At 49.0% G+C, this 13124-nt stretch overlaps 3 protein-coding genes across 3 annotated transcripts; all 3 read right to left on the bottom strand.

Annotated features, from left to right (window-relative positions):
• Positions 1–6869: 6869 nt before the first annotated feature.
• On the bottom strand, positions 6870–8490 carry N7517_009173 (glycoside hydrolase family 76 protein; the record flags this gene model as incomplete). Its single annotated transcript, XM_056726896.1, has 4 exons — positions 6870–7448; positions 7530–8003; positions 8055–8296; positions 8391–8490. 4 exons carry the CDS (start codon positions 8488–8490, stop codon positions 6870–6872), a joined length of 1395 nt encoding a protein of 464 aa, XP_056575468.1.
• Positions 8491–10208: 1718 nt separating this feature from the next.
• On the bottom strand, positions 10209–10966 carry N7517_009172 (GPI anchored serine-threonine rich protein; the record flags this gene model as incomplete). The annotated part of the gene is made up of 3 exons (XM_056726895.1): positions 10209–10584; positions 10676–10774; positions 10854–10966. The coding sequence occupies 3 exons, from the start codon at positions 10964–10966 to the stop codon at positions 10209–10211; spliced, it is 588 nt and encodes a 195-aa protein (XP_056575467.1).
• An 849-nt stretch (positions 10967–11815) lies between these two features.
• On the bottom strand, positions 11816–13029 carry N7517_009171 (alanine--glyoxylate transaminase; the record flags this gene model as incomplete). The annotated part of the gene is made up of 2 exons (XM_056726894.1): positions 11816–12884; positions 12941–13029. 2 exons carry the CDS (start codon positions 13027–13029, stop codon positions 11816–11818), a joined length of 1158 nt encoding a protein of 385 aa, XP_056575466.1.
• Between the last annotated feature and the right edge of the window lie 95 nt (positions 13030–13124).

Raw genomic sequence — 13124 nt, 5'->3', positions numbered from 1 at the left:
ATTAGGTTTCGTTCGTCACCTTTATCGACGCTTAGTAAGGAGTTCCTACTAGTACAGAGTGAGAGACAAGATGTCTTACCAACCACGACGACATAATACCTTTGATCACGACAACCTACCAGACGCACTACCGGCACAACAAGCGATGGGAGAGATCTTCCCCCACCACGAGAGAACGATAGGATAGAAAGGGGGCCGACCCGGCCAACTTACCCCGATGTACGAACCTACAATGGACAGGACCCTAAGGAGTACGCAGCCTTTCGTACGAACTTGAAAATCAAGTTCTTGATGGATGCCCACTACTATCACTCCGAGGAAATGAAGACCTACTACGCGTTTAGTAGGCTAGAAGGCATTGCGAGCCAGCAAGCCCACGCATGGATCGTAGCAATGGAGAATGAGAAGAAACCCCTCCTTCTCAATGAATTTTACCAAGCCATGGATCTCTACTTTGAAGACCCAGACAAGGAACAACGTGCCCTCGTACGAGTAAATTCGATGAAGCAGGGTAGGAGGAGTCTCCACGACTTCCTATCTGAGTTCGACCAGACACTAGTTACCGCGGGTGGATTACACTGGTCCGATGCCCAGAAGATGGCCCTTCTCCGGACCGCAATCAACGTCGATCTACTCCAGAGTACCGTCGGAGCTGAATTCGCTTCGTACGATGACTACCGGAACCGCCTTCTTCGGATCGACCACGACCTTCGGCAGATTGAAACGCTCCAGAAGAAGAAGTTAAGACCCTTCTTCCGTGGCAATCTCAGCAACACCCAAGACGACGCCGGCAGGATGGACTGGGAACCTACTCAAGCAACTAGGATCGCCGCCCTAGAAGCCGAGATCGCGGCCCTAAAGACAAACCAAAGGAGCAGTCCTTCTCGTACGAACGAACGGGCAAAATGGGTCTCCCGGGAAGAGATTGACCAACGCCGAATGAAGGGGGAATGCCTACGCTGCGGACAGAGAGGGCACCTGATTGCGGGCTGTAGACTACGGCCTGCCACCCGACCTCTAGAGGTGAACGCTGTCGATGCAGATGGAGACAACGACTCGGGAAAAGAATAACCTTCGTACGAAATCGTGTACGGAGGTCGCTAGATACTTCAAAATTGAAACATTCTGTTTGGGAAGAATTTGAAGCCACGCGTATGAACTCCCCACCGTTTGTCATTGCCGCGACCCTAGACCGACAAGCTATGGCCCGTACCTTAGTCGATAGCGGATGCCTATCGTACGGAGCTATCAGTGAAGCCTTTGCGAAAGAAAGGAACTTAGAGACTTTCGAGATCCTACCACGAACATTAAGAGGAATAGGAGGAAAGGGGACGATTTCACAAATCGTACGAACCTCCCTCTCAATTGACCACCACTTTGAGAAAGAGACCTACTTCTATATGATCCCTGATTCCATCGGATACGACCTGATTCTTGGCCTACCCTGGCTGAGACAACAGAACGCTTGCTTCGAACCTTTAAGGAACCGGTTATATCTTCGATCATCGAAAACCCGCCTCTATGGGATCGGCAAAACTCCTCTCCCCGATACTACAGAGATCTCGGCACTCTCAATGCATAGAGAGATTCAGTCAGCAATAAAAGACCATAATTCGTACGATTCCCAAATCTTTGCTGTCTCTATGGCCGATATCGAGAAAGCATTGAAAACCAAGAAACCAAAGGACCTAAAGGTGGAACTCCCCACTGAGTACCACGAATTCCTCCCTTTATTTGACCCCGACGAAGCGACTAAACTCCCACCACACCGCGGGGAAGGAATCGACCATAAAATCGAACTTATACGAGAAAATGGTAAAGAACCAATAGTCCCCTGGGGGCCCCTCTACAATATGTCGAACGAAGAACTTCTAGTGCTACGAAAGACCCTAAATGAGCTCTTGGATAAGAACTTCATTAGGGTTAGCAAATCCTCAGCAGCAGCACCAGTGCTATTCGTACGAAAGCCAGGAGGAGGGCTCCGTTTCTGCGTCGACTACCGAGCGCTAAACGCTCTCACAAAAAAGGACCGCTACCCCCTTCCCCTGATTCATGAGACGCTGAACCAGATCGGACGAGCGAGATGGTTCACGAAACTCGACGTATCAGCCGCGTTCCATAAGATCCGGATTGCCGAAGGAGAAGAATGGAAAACCGCGTTTCGTACGAGGTACGGACTTTACGAATGGCTTGTTACCCCCTTTGGCCTGGCCAACGCGCCGAGCTCATTCCAGAAATATATCAACTGGTCCCTACGAGAATACCTAGACGATTTCTGCTCCGCCTACCTCGACGATGTATTGATCTATTCGGAAGGGAACATCGAAGATCATCGAAAACACGTAAAGAAGGTCCTCCAGAAGCTACAGGAAGCTGGCCTACACTTGGATATTGGGAAGTGCGAATTCGAATGCACCGAAACCAAGTACCTTGGCTTTATCGTACGAGCAGGAGAAGGGGTTAAGATGGACGCTGAAAAAGTGCAAGCGATACTCGACTGGGAAACACCAACCACAGTCCGAGGCGTGAGGGGATTCCTCGGCTTTGCCAACTTCTACCGACAATTCATCCCAAACTATTCAGAAGTCGTACGACCTCTTACCCAACTCACGCAAAACAACGTCCCCTTTGTCTGGTCTACTATATGCGAGAAGAGCTTCCAGGAGCTAAAACGACTCTTCACAACAGAGCCGATACTAGCAGCCTTTGACCCATCTCGTACGACAGTGGTAGAGTCCGACTCGTCAGGATACACGGTTGGAGGAGTCCTCTCACAGTACGATGATAAGGGTGTGCTACGACCATGCGCCTACTTCTCCAAGAAAAACGCTCCCGCCGAGTGTAACTATGAGATCTACGATAAGGAGCTGCTCGCTGTCGTACGATGCCTAGAAGCATGGGACGCAGAACTACGTTCAGTCCAAGGGAAATTCCTCGTTATCACCGACCATAAGAACCTAGAATACTTCTTCAAACCAAGGAAGCTCACTGAACGGCATATGCGGTGGTCACTCTTCTTAAGTAGGTTCAACTTCGACTTCCAATATCGCCCCGGTACAGACAACGCCCGAGCGGACGCCCTATCACGACGAGACCAAGACAACCCAACCGAGGAAGACCCAAGAATCGCAGATCGTACGAAGTGTCTCCTAACGCAGATAGGAGACGATAAGGCTACTGTGAATATCCATGCCACGACCGCACAGCAAACCCCTGACGAACAAGACTGGGAGCTAGCGAGAGATGGGGATGACGAGTACCAGGGCGCTATACGGACACTACAACAGGGCCTACGGAAGTTCCCACCAGAACTAAAGCTAAAAGTCTCAACTTCCGAATGCACAATCGACCAAGCCCAGAAACTTCGCTTCCGCGGAAGGTTATGGGTCCCTAACTCTGAGCCCCTTCGTACGAAAATCATTCAGACCGCACACGACTCTCGACTCACCGGACACCCAGGGAGGGAGGAGACCTATACAGTGGTTAGCCGCGAGTACTTCTGGCCGAATATGTCGATCGACATCCGGAGATTCGTACGGAACTGTGACCTATGTAACGGGGCGAAACCATGGCGAGAGCTGAAGCGAGGCCTCCTAAAGCCGCTCCCGGTGCCAGAACAACCATGGCGAGACGTGGCCCTCGACTTCATCACCGATTTACCACCAAGCGACAGCCGTACGAACATCTTGGTAATCACAGATCGGCTGACAAAGGGAGTGATCCTAAGGCCGATGAAGTCAATTTCGGCCGAAGACTCCGCATGGGCAATCATTGACAGCCTCGTACGACAACACGGATTCCCAAACTCGATCGTCTCGGACCGAGGAACCCAATTCACAAGCCTCCTATGGGAACGGATCTGCCAGCTATGTAAGGTTATACGACGGCTGTCGACGGCCTACCACCCCGAGACCGATGGACAGACCGAACGACACAATAGCACGTTAGAAGTGTACCTACGCCTCTTCGTACGATTTGAACAGAACGACTGGAAACGCCTACTCCCAATGGCCGAACTTGCGTTAAATGGACGAGTCTCCGCAGCAACCGGCGTAAGCCCTTTCTTCCTAACCCACGGTTATAACCTCTCTCCATTTGACCCACCAATCGAGGAACCGCGTATAAACAGCACCATTACCACGCCAGAACCAAGCCCAATCCAAAAAGCAGAAACGATCGTACGAAAGCTAGCTGGAGCTATGGACTGGGCACGTGCATCGATAGCCTACGCCAACCAACAGATGGAAGCAAACGCTAACCGGCACCGACAACCGGCGCCTACCTTCCAAGTCGGAGACGCTGTTTGGTTAAACCTGAAAAATATACAGACCGAACGACCCTGCAAGAAGCTCGACTGGAAGAACGCAAAATATAGGGTTCAGGAAGTTATTGGTTCCCACGCAGTACGACTGGATACGCCACCCGGCATTCACCCAGTATTCCATGTTAACCTCGTACGACTCGCGACACAAGACCCCCTTCCGTCCCAACTGGCACACGAACCGCAACCACCAGCAATCATAGTCGACGACCAAGAAGAGTGGGAGATCGAAGAAATTATAGATGAGACACAAACACGCAGGAGGAACAACGCTCGTACGAGCTACAAGGTTAAGTGGAGAGGCTACACGAGACCAACCACAGAGCCAGCGGACGCACTCAAGGACACAATAGCGTTAGACGTGTGGCTACAGAAGACCGCACCGTTTAGAAAGATCGATGGGTCCCTTGATAAGGCTAGCTACTACGCTTCGTGCTAGTGCTAACTGAGTCTAGAAACCTCGATATTGTGTGTTGATTGCGTCTATGAAAAGTGCTAAGCCTCGTACGGTCTAGTCAATGAGCTCCTCTACAACAGAGGGCGGAGGGAGAGGGCCAGCTCCACACTTCCCGCTGCACTGGAGTGAAGCACAGCATTCGAAGGGCTTCGTTTCCCGCAGCAGTCAGACGGACCTTGACATACTGCTTCCCTCCGTGCTCAATGCGAGTCAGGGGCAGGAGCATACGCCGGGAGGAGGGTTCGACTTGACGCGGGTCGTACGACAGAAGATTGAAGTTAGACGACTCCATGGTTGACAGGAGGTTTGGAGACTGCGAATAAAAAATAAAAAAAAAGAAGAAGAAGAAGGGAATTGAGGACCTATTTATGCCTTCCAACTACAGCCCACATGCTACAAAGCAACGACGTCGTCGAACACGTTTGCCCTATTCGGCCAATCATAGGCCACGATTTTGTTTGCTTCTCCCATTGATTCCTAATCTGGCGTCTATTGAAGCAAACAGTCATTGTCCTAGGGGAGGGGGGGTATTGTTATGGGGCCGTCGTACTTCGTACGAAGCCCTATGGAAGATGCTTGCTTATGCTGCGCGGAATCTGCCAAACGTTACCGCCTTCGACGGAATATGTACACATTTGTTAGCTCAGGAGAACTCCTCTCCTCAACGAAACCTTCTTGTTCTTAAAACCCGTCTAAGTTGCACAACTAGGCTAGTTCCGTAACATTGAGGAACAACGCTCGTACGAGCTATAAGGTTAAGTGGAGAGGCTATACGAGACTAACCACAGAGCCAGCGGACGCACTCAAGGACACAATAGCGTTAGACGTGTGGCTATAGAAGACCGCACCGTTTAGAAAGATCGATGGGTCCCTTAATAAGGCTAGCTACTACGCTTCGTGCTAGTGCTAACTGAGTCTAGAAACCTCGATATTATGTGTTGATTGCGTCTATGAAAAGTGCTAAGCCTCGTACGGTCTAGTTAATAAGCTCCTCTATAATAGAGGGCGGAGGGAGAGGGCCAGCTCCACACTTCCCGCTACACTAGAGTGAAGCACAGCATTCGAAGGGCTTCGTTTCCCGCAGCAGTCAGACGGACCTTAATATACTACTTCCCTCCGTGCTCAATGCGAGTCAGGGGTAGGAGCATACGCCGGGAGGAGGGTTCGACTTAACGCGGGTCGTACGATAGAAGATTAAAGTTAGACGACTCCATGGTTGACAGGAGGTTTGGAGACTGCGAATAAAAAATAAAAAAAAGAAGAAGAAGAAGGGAATTGAGGACCTATTTATGCCTTCTAACTACAGCCTATATACTATAAAGCAACGACGTCGTCGAACACGTTTGCCCTATTCGGCTAATCATAGGCCACGATTTTGTTTGCTTCTCCTATTGATTCCTAATCTAGCGTCTATTGAAGCAAACAGTCATTGTCCTAGGGGAGGGGGGTATTGTTATAGGGCCGTCGTACTTCGTACGAAGCCCTATGGAAGATGCTTGCTTATACTACGCGGAATCTGCTAAACGTTACCGCCTTCGACGGAATATGTACACATTTGTTAGCTCAGGAGAACTCCTCTCCTCAACGAAACCTTCTTGTTCTTAAAACCCGTCTAAGTTGCACAACTAGGCTAGTTCCGTAACAAGTATTAGGAGGTAGTTATAGTCACTCACTACTAAGATTCGTATTAACTCACGTTTAAAAAATAGATTTAAACCTTTAAGTACTATATAAATGTAGATTTAGAGTAAAATCAGCCTAAAATAGTGTAGAATTAGTGGTTAATATTATAAGGAAGAGAATATACTAGTATTATATATTAGACTGCGACATCGCCCATGGACGGGCGGGTGGGCATTGCCCACGGGCCTTATATAAGCGGGAAATGGGCCCTAGTTATAGAGAGGCCCATGGACGGGCTGATTGCACTCTTGCTTATCTGATGCCATCAAAGCGAAGTTGATACCTAGGTGTATTGAAATGGATGTAGAGGAAGACTTAGAATAAAGATTGCAAAGGTAGAGAGAAATAATAAGATAGACAACGTTAGAATTACGTATGTTTGTCATTTTAGACTCATTCTAGGAGGGCTTAGGAACCGAAAAACATAAAGACCATCCCACCTATCGTACTAGCCACGAAAACCACTGCCAGGATTCCAGCTCCTGCTTTATCTGCCGTTGTGATAGGGGCCAACGGTGCAGGTCCTTCACTTTCCCTAGTACCAGCACTCGGGTCGCTTGTACCGTTTCCTCCTGTTACCGTCGAGACTGGTTTCGAAGATGTGCCGAGGAATTTCACCATAACAGCACTCATCATCTGACTACCACTGATTGCATTTTCCATTTGATTTTGTCCATCATACCCCCCGTACCAGCGGTTACCACAGAGGTTTTTTCCGTCGCCAGTGCATGAATTTGCAGCACCCTCGGCAGAAACTTCGAGTCTTGGTATGATCTTCTCTGCAAGAGAAGGGATGATCAATGCAATATCTGCAAGCCACGACACTGTAAGGCCTTTGAAAAGTGGGCCATTCGCGTCTTTATAGCATTGGCCCACGGCTTCACACCGCCAGTCTGTGATCACACCCCCGTGTTCAGGTAGGAAAAATGTAGTAAACAATGAGTCCATTAGGTTGTTTGTGATATTCAACCATTTAGTATCGTTCGTCTATGAGGTTTGTTATTAGCATGTCAAAACAGGGTGTGGTGTGCTGAGTCTTTGAAGGGGAGATAAAAGAACAATACTTACATAGGCATACATATAAGCAGCACCAGACAGATAGGTACCGTAGTTGTAGGTCCACCGGGTATGGTCAGGAAGACTGCAGCCATTGGGGCCTCCAGTGCCTTTGCTGACACTATCTGCCACTGCCCAGGTTTTATCGTTGACCAAATTTACTGAGGTAGACCAGTCCCAGACTTTCTCGGCCCATGTAGCATACTTCTCCTTTTGGGTAAACCAAGCAATACGTGCCGCAAGCATGAAAAAGCCACCATTTGACACGGCGTTCTTCATGGTATAACCACTTTGCCAATTTTCCTTTTGCCAGCGAAGACCCCCTCCGCAGACAGTCGTATCCCATCCTCTCCCATCTGGCGATATCTGGCTATTGAAAACGCCCTGGGCAAGAGTGAGCCAGGTGTCACCAGTTGGACGATTGGGGAAATTATATTCTGCTGCGGTGATCGCCGCGAGGCCCCAGAACATTTGATCGTCATTCCCCTATAGAACGGTCAGAAATGGAGAACTACAGATCTTGAAATGGATACGTACTACGCCTATCGCCCATGAAGGTATGTAGTCTCCACCCGCGCCTCCCTGATGTTGCATCCCGATGCTGACCTCCTCGTTATAGGTTGTGTCGTTTGTCGCATGCCAATAATTGAGACATGCCAGAAATAAAGCAGCTCCTGTCCACCAGGATCTTGAGATGAAACCCGGGTTGTCTGTTCCATTTTCTTTATACCATGTCATCATGTTGTAGGCGGCAGTGCTCCCGGCATCTTTGATCGATTCTACTCATTGAAAAGACAATGTAAGCAATTCAGCCTTTTAGAGAGGAGAATATATATATATATATATATATATCCCCATAATTGAATCTCTTACCCTCATTGTTAATGTCCAGGTTCAGCGCGTAGACATGGCTGGTAAATGGTAGAATGTGCAAGGCCACTATGGCAATATGCCCCGCACCGAGGAACCTCATTGTCCTCAAGATAAGGGTGCCGAGAGTAGCCAAGGGATTCAAATCTTGGCCGGTGTTGTTAAAGACAAGATTTTTCTTGGAACCTGGAGAAGGAAATGTCAGCCTAGAAACGAGGCAAAGCATCAAGTCAGCAGATGTCTAAGCGGGACCACTGAAACGGGGCCAAATACCCCTGTGTTTTGACTTCGTTTACTAGTTAATATATTTAGTACTCCGTATACAGGGGGTTTAGAGGCTCCTATCACGTCGCGTACCAAGTCTTACCCCAAGCTGCTCCCGGCACGGTCGCGGAGCTAACCCGCGCAACTGCAGTTTTCACAATCTTTGCCTGAGCAAGTGCGACCCAATAAAGGTCCAGGGTATAGGCTCTTCAGGGCCATCGTACCCGAGTCTTCCGGGCCCCACTGTCTCTGAGTCTCAGTGTTCTCCAGGGCTGACTGCGAAGAGCATGACTAATCAGGGATGTGAATAGGTAGCAACCTTTGATGAGAATACAAAAGTCCTATACTACCTTGGTCCACGTGTCTCACCTCGGCCCGTGACCCACACGATCAACTCCCCCAATCTTTAGATCTACTTTTTAGTATATTCTGATAGGAATCCAGCTTGCTCCCAATCTTTTCGGCTTTGACAAAAATATATTGTGTAGCTGGATCTAAAAGCAACAACAAAACCCAATATGTTCTACTGGCCAGCTCCCCTTCCCGTTTCTCTTTCCAATGAACACCTTGTATAGCCAATTCACCGCCTCACTCTGCGCCTCAATTGTTCTCGTTTCCTTTCAAGGATGCAAAAGAATATGACCCATGCTTTATGAAGCCATTTTCCCATGAAGAAATGAAATTATATCTGGTCCGTGAACAGCCTTGGGATAGGTTTGACATCCACGATGTCATATTCTTGTCAATGGTAAACAAACAGCCGATGAGGAGTAAATCGCTGAGTTCTTATACTATCTATATCTCTATTTTTAACCATCTTTACTATATAGCAATGAGATCGGCTCCGTATATGCGCCCCAATGGCAATGGAAGCTTACAACCTGGATGGCCGCGAAGGATACATCTCAGCCCCATATAACCGCCTTCCTAGTTGATTCGCAGCCCTATCATCTTGATCGCCTCAACACCGGTGAGGTATCTAGTGCCTATGGCTTGATCGCCAAGCGCCGATTACAATGACCACCAATACATTCCTATCATCATCGTTTCTGCGTCAAATTACCAAACCCGCATCCTTCAGATCTGGCACGACAAACAGAACCCCGAGGCTCTCCAAGTTCGATCGTCACCGATTATGGACTTGAATGAAGGTGTGCAAATTAACTTGGATGACTGGGTTACCCTATGTGCTGGATTGCAGGACAGCCCGTCGGAGATACAAAAAATGGAACTGAAGTTGTTCGAATTAGTGAGCATGATGCATAGCGCGCGTCGCGGGACACGGGCAAGATTTTGTTCTTTTACGATTACCCGGTCCGGGGCAAGGGTTTCTTATTTCTTCTATTTCCTGGTTCTTGCGTTAGCGGAAAATACTATCAAAGCAAACAATAGAGTACACTATGTGCAGAGGTGAGATAATAAGACTTGATTAGAGTAATACTGGGAGAATGAAGTGATAGCCGTACTCTCTAGTCATTGGTCAATGGATAATGCTACTTAAAAAAGTCACTTCCTAGGGCAATCTTTATATGGTATACGGTTATACATACAGTAATATCAAAAGACACCAGAACTCAAAAGAGCCCCTAGTGCAAGCCCCAAACCCAACCAACCCCGTATCCTTAAACCAGAAGCAGTTCCCTGTTCCGGACGGAGGATGGCGTTAGCCTCCAACCCACTATACAACTTTGTCGGATGTTCCTCGGAATCATTCTCGGCCTCAGAGTCGGAGATATCCGTTCCGTCATCAATATCAGTACTCATAGTTGCAGCTCTAGTAGTAGTTGAGACGGTCGATGAAGAGCTCAAGCTAGAGCTTATAGCTAATGCGGCTGTTGATGTCGGCGCGTATGCTTTGGCATTAGCGCAGTATTGTTGGCGGATAGACTCGGCATCCTTTTTAGACGAGCCATCTGGGCAGTTGTTATAGCAGCTGAGGTGGTATTAGTGTCACTTTCTTCTTGGGTGTGTAGAGGTGTATAGGGTAAGGTTTGGGAATTGACTTGGTATTAGATGGGACTTACTACACCATATCCTTGCTACTAGTACACTGGCAGTTCCAGTCGTCCGGTGCACAGTTCTCCAGGTGAGATTGCATTGATTGGATACATTGCTGTAGGACGCTGTTGGGTTGAGTTAGTTGGGCTCAGCTTGAAATGAATATCACCATCGGACGTGGATACGTGGATTGACTCGACCTACTCTTCTGAGGCACATGTAGTACTCATCTTACTATCTGCTGATGTAGTTGTGTCCGCAGAGGCCAGAGTCGTGGCTACTAGGATAAATGGGAGGACGGATTTCAAGTAATGCATTTTGAGGAGATTTTAAATGTGAACGGGCGTAATAGAAGCGAACAGATATCTATGGGATAGGTGAGCATATAGATATAAGCAAAAAAAGTCCCCTGCTGCATTTCTATCAAAGACAAGACATTCCACTCCTACTGTCTTCATATGGCAAAACTCCTTGAAAAGCACACGAGGAGATCTCATGTAGAAATTCAGATCTCAGATCGATTATTGATGTAGAAAGTCTTCCTGATTATGTCTATCTGTGTACCATAGTGCTGCAATCGAAACATTAAAGATTAGCCACGTCTATGCAAGAGATCTCGGGACGGTTGGTCAATGCTTTGCTATATAGGGGTGTGGCAAAGGGGTCTTGACATACTTCCAACAACTAGGAGCTGGTAGGGGGAAAGAAGAAGCTGAACAGAGTAATTCCCGACCCAATATTACATTCTTGACTGCATGTCTACAGTCCAATGCGTTCTTCGGCTAGGGTCTTGGGTCTAGATAGACGCGCCAATAGGGAGGATTCCAGAATGTGGAGGATCGGCGGGTACCTGCAGGTTAGTCTGTTTCAGGGTAGTAGGCAATCCTGCGTAGAAGCAAGTGGGATTGACTAGGATTGAATGCTATTGGAGAGGAAAGGGAAAGCGAATAGGAAGATTATTGCTCTTGTGATTTAGTTGATACTATTATCAACCCACAAAGTCATGATGTTATCCTACAAATTAAGGCATGTTTACAACTAAATATAACAAACATTGTCTATAATCAATAATTCATTGCTGTAGTTTTACCAAAAGATAATCTCCAAGGCTTACTCTGAGTAAGTCCAAGTGATCCTATTTACATCGGGCCTGCTTAGTACGGCCCTTACAGACCCTTGGCCTGCTTGGCCTCAGCCAGAGCCTCCTTGAGCGCCGCCAGGGCATTGTCAACATCACCACGCTTGGGATCAGTGACACTGACACCCATGTGGCCGAAACGGATGTACTTGGAAGCAATCTCCTTGTGCAGGCCAGCTGCAAAGATGACACCACGCTTAAGCAGACCGGGCAGGACATCAGGCGGGGACAGACCCTCAGGCAGGTATAGGGCAGTCATACCATGAGCCTGGCATTCAGGGCGAGAAGCGAGCTGCTTGAGACCAAGCTCAGCAGCAGCAGCCTTGACCTTATCCGAGACCTCAGTGTGGATGGCGAAGCGGCCAGGGACATCGGCGGTGATCTGCTGGAGGGTGGTGTGCAGGGCGTGGACGAGCTGAGTGGGCGGGGTAGCGAAGTAAGAGGGCTTGTTGTTCTCGTAGTTCTTCATGATGGGAAGCCAGTTGGCGATGGAGGCGTAGTAAGCGCCGGGAGGGGTCTTGCGCGACTGGGAGACCTGGATGGCACGGCCGGATGTCATGACGATGCTGAGGCCGGGTGGGCAGCCGATGGCCTTCTGCGAAGCTGTGACCACGGCATCGAGATCCCACTCGTCGAAGGCAATCTCCTCAGAGCCAACGCTGCACACGCCGTCGACGATCACGAGGGTGTCTGGGCTGACGCGGCGAACCAATTGTGCCACGCCCTTGACGTCCGAGAGCACGCCGGTTGAGGTGTCGACGTGTGTGAGGGTGATGAGCTTGTATGACTTCTCCTTGAGGGCTTGCTCCACTTCCTCGAGGGAGGAGCGATCGCCGATGGGCGCCTTGAGGTGCGTCACATTGGCACCGTATGTCTCGAGGCACTGACCGAAGGAGTCGCCGAAGTAGCCGGTGTTGAGAACGAGAGCATTCTCGCCACGCTCGATCAGGTTGGCGGAGACAAGATCCCAGCCCAGTGTGCCGCTTCCGGAGATGATGAAGGGCTGCGCGGTGGGGTTGGTGGATTGGAAGAGCTTGCGGACGAGAGTCAGGGTCTCACCGAAGACCTTGACGAAGCCAGGAGCGACGTGACTCTCACTGAGGGAGTTAGTTGGTTGTTCATTGTGGTATGTATTGTGACCTGGACAACTCACGCATAGTGGGACATAGACTGGAGGACGGCATCATCGAATTCGATGGGTCCTGGGATCAGGAGGGTATTGTGCGGGGCTTGAGCAGACATAGTGGGAGTTTGTTCTGGCAGAGGGGCAGGAGGAATAGAGCGATCAATGGGTTTATATTCGACGTCGTCAGAGAATAGTGAATCTCTCTCGGTCG

Source organism: Penicillium concentricum (genome assembly GCF_028827145.1).
Source record: "Penicillium concentricum strain IBT 3081 chromosome Unknown utg000004l_segment0_segment0, whole genome shotgun sequence".
NCBI lineage: Eukaryota > Fungi > Ascomycota > Eurotiomycetes > Eurotiales > Aspergillaceae > Penicillium > Penicillium concentricum.
This window is presented reverse-complemented; position numbering and strand designations above follow the sequence as displayed.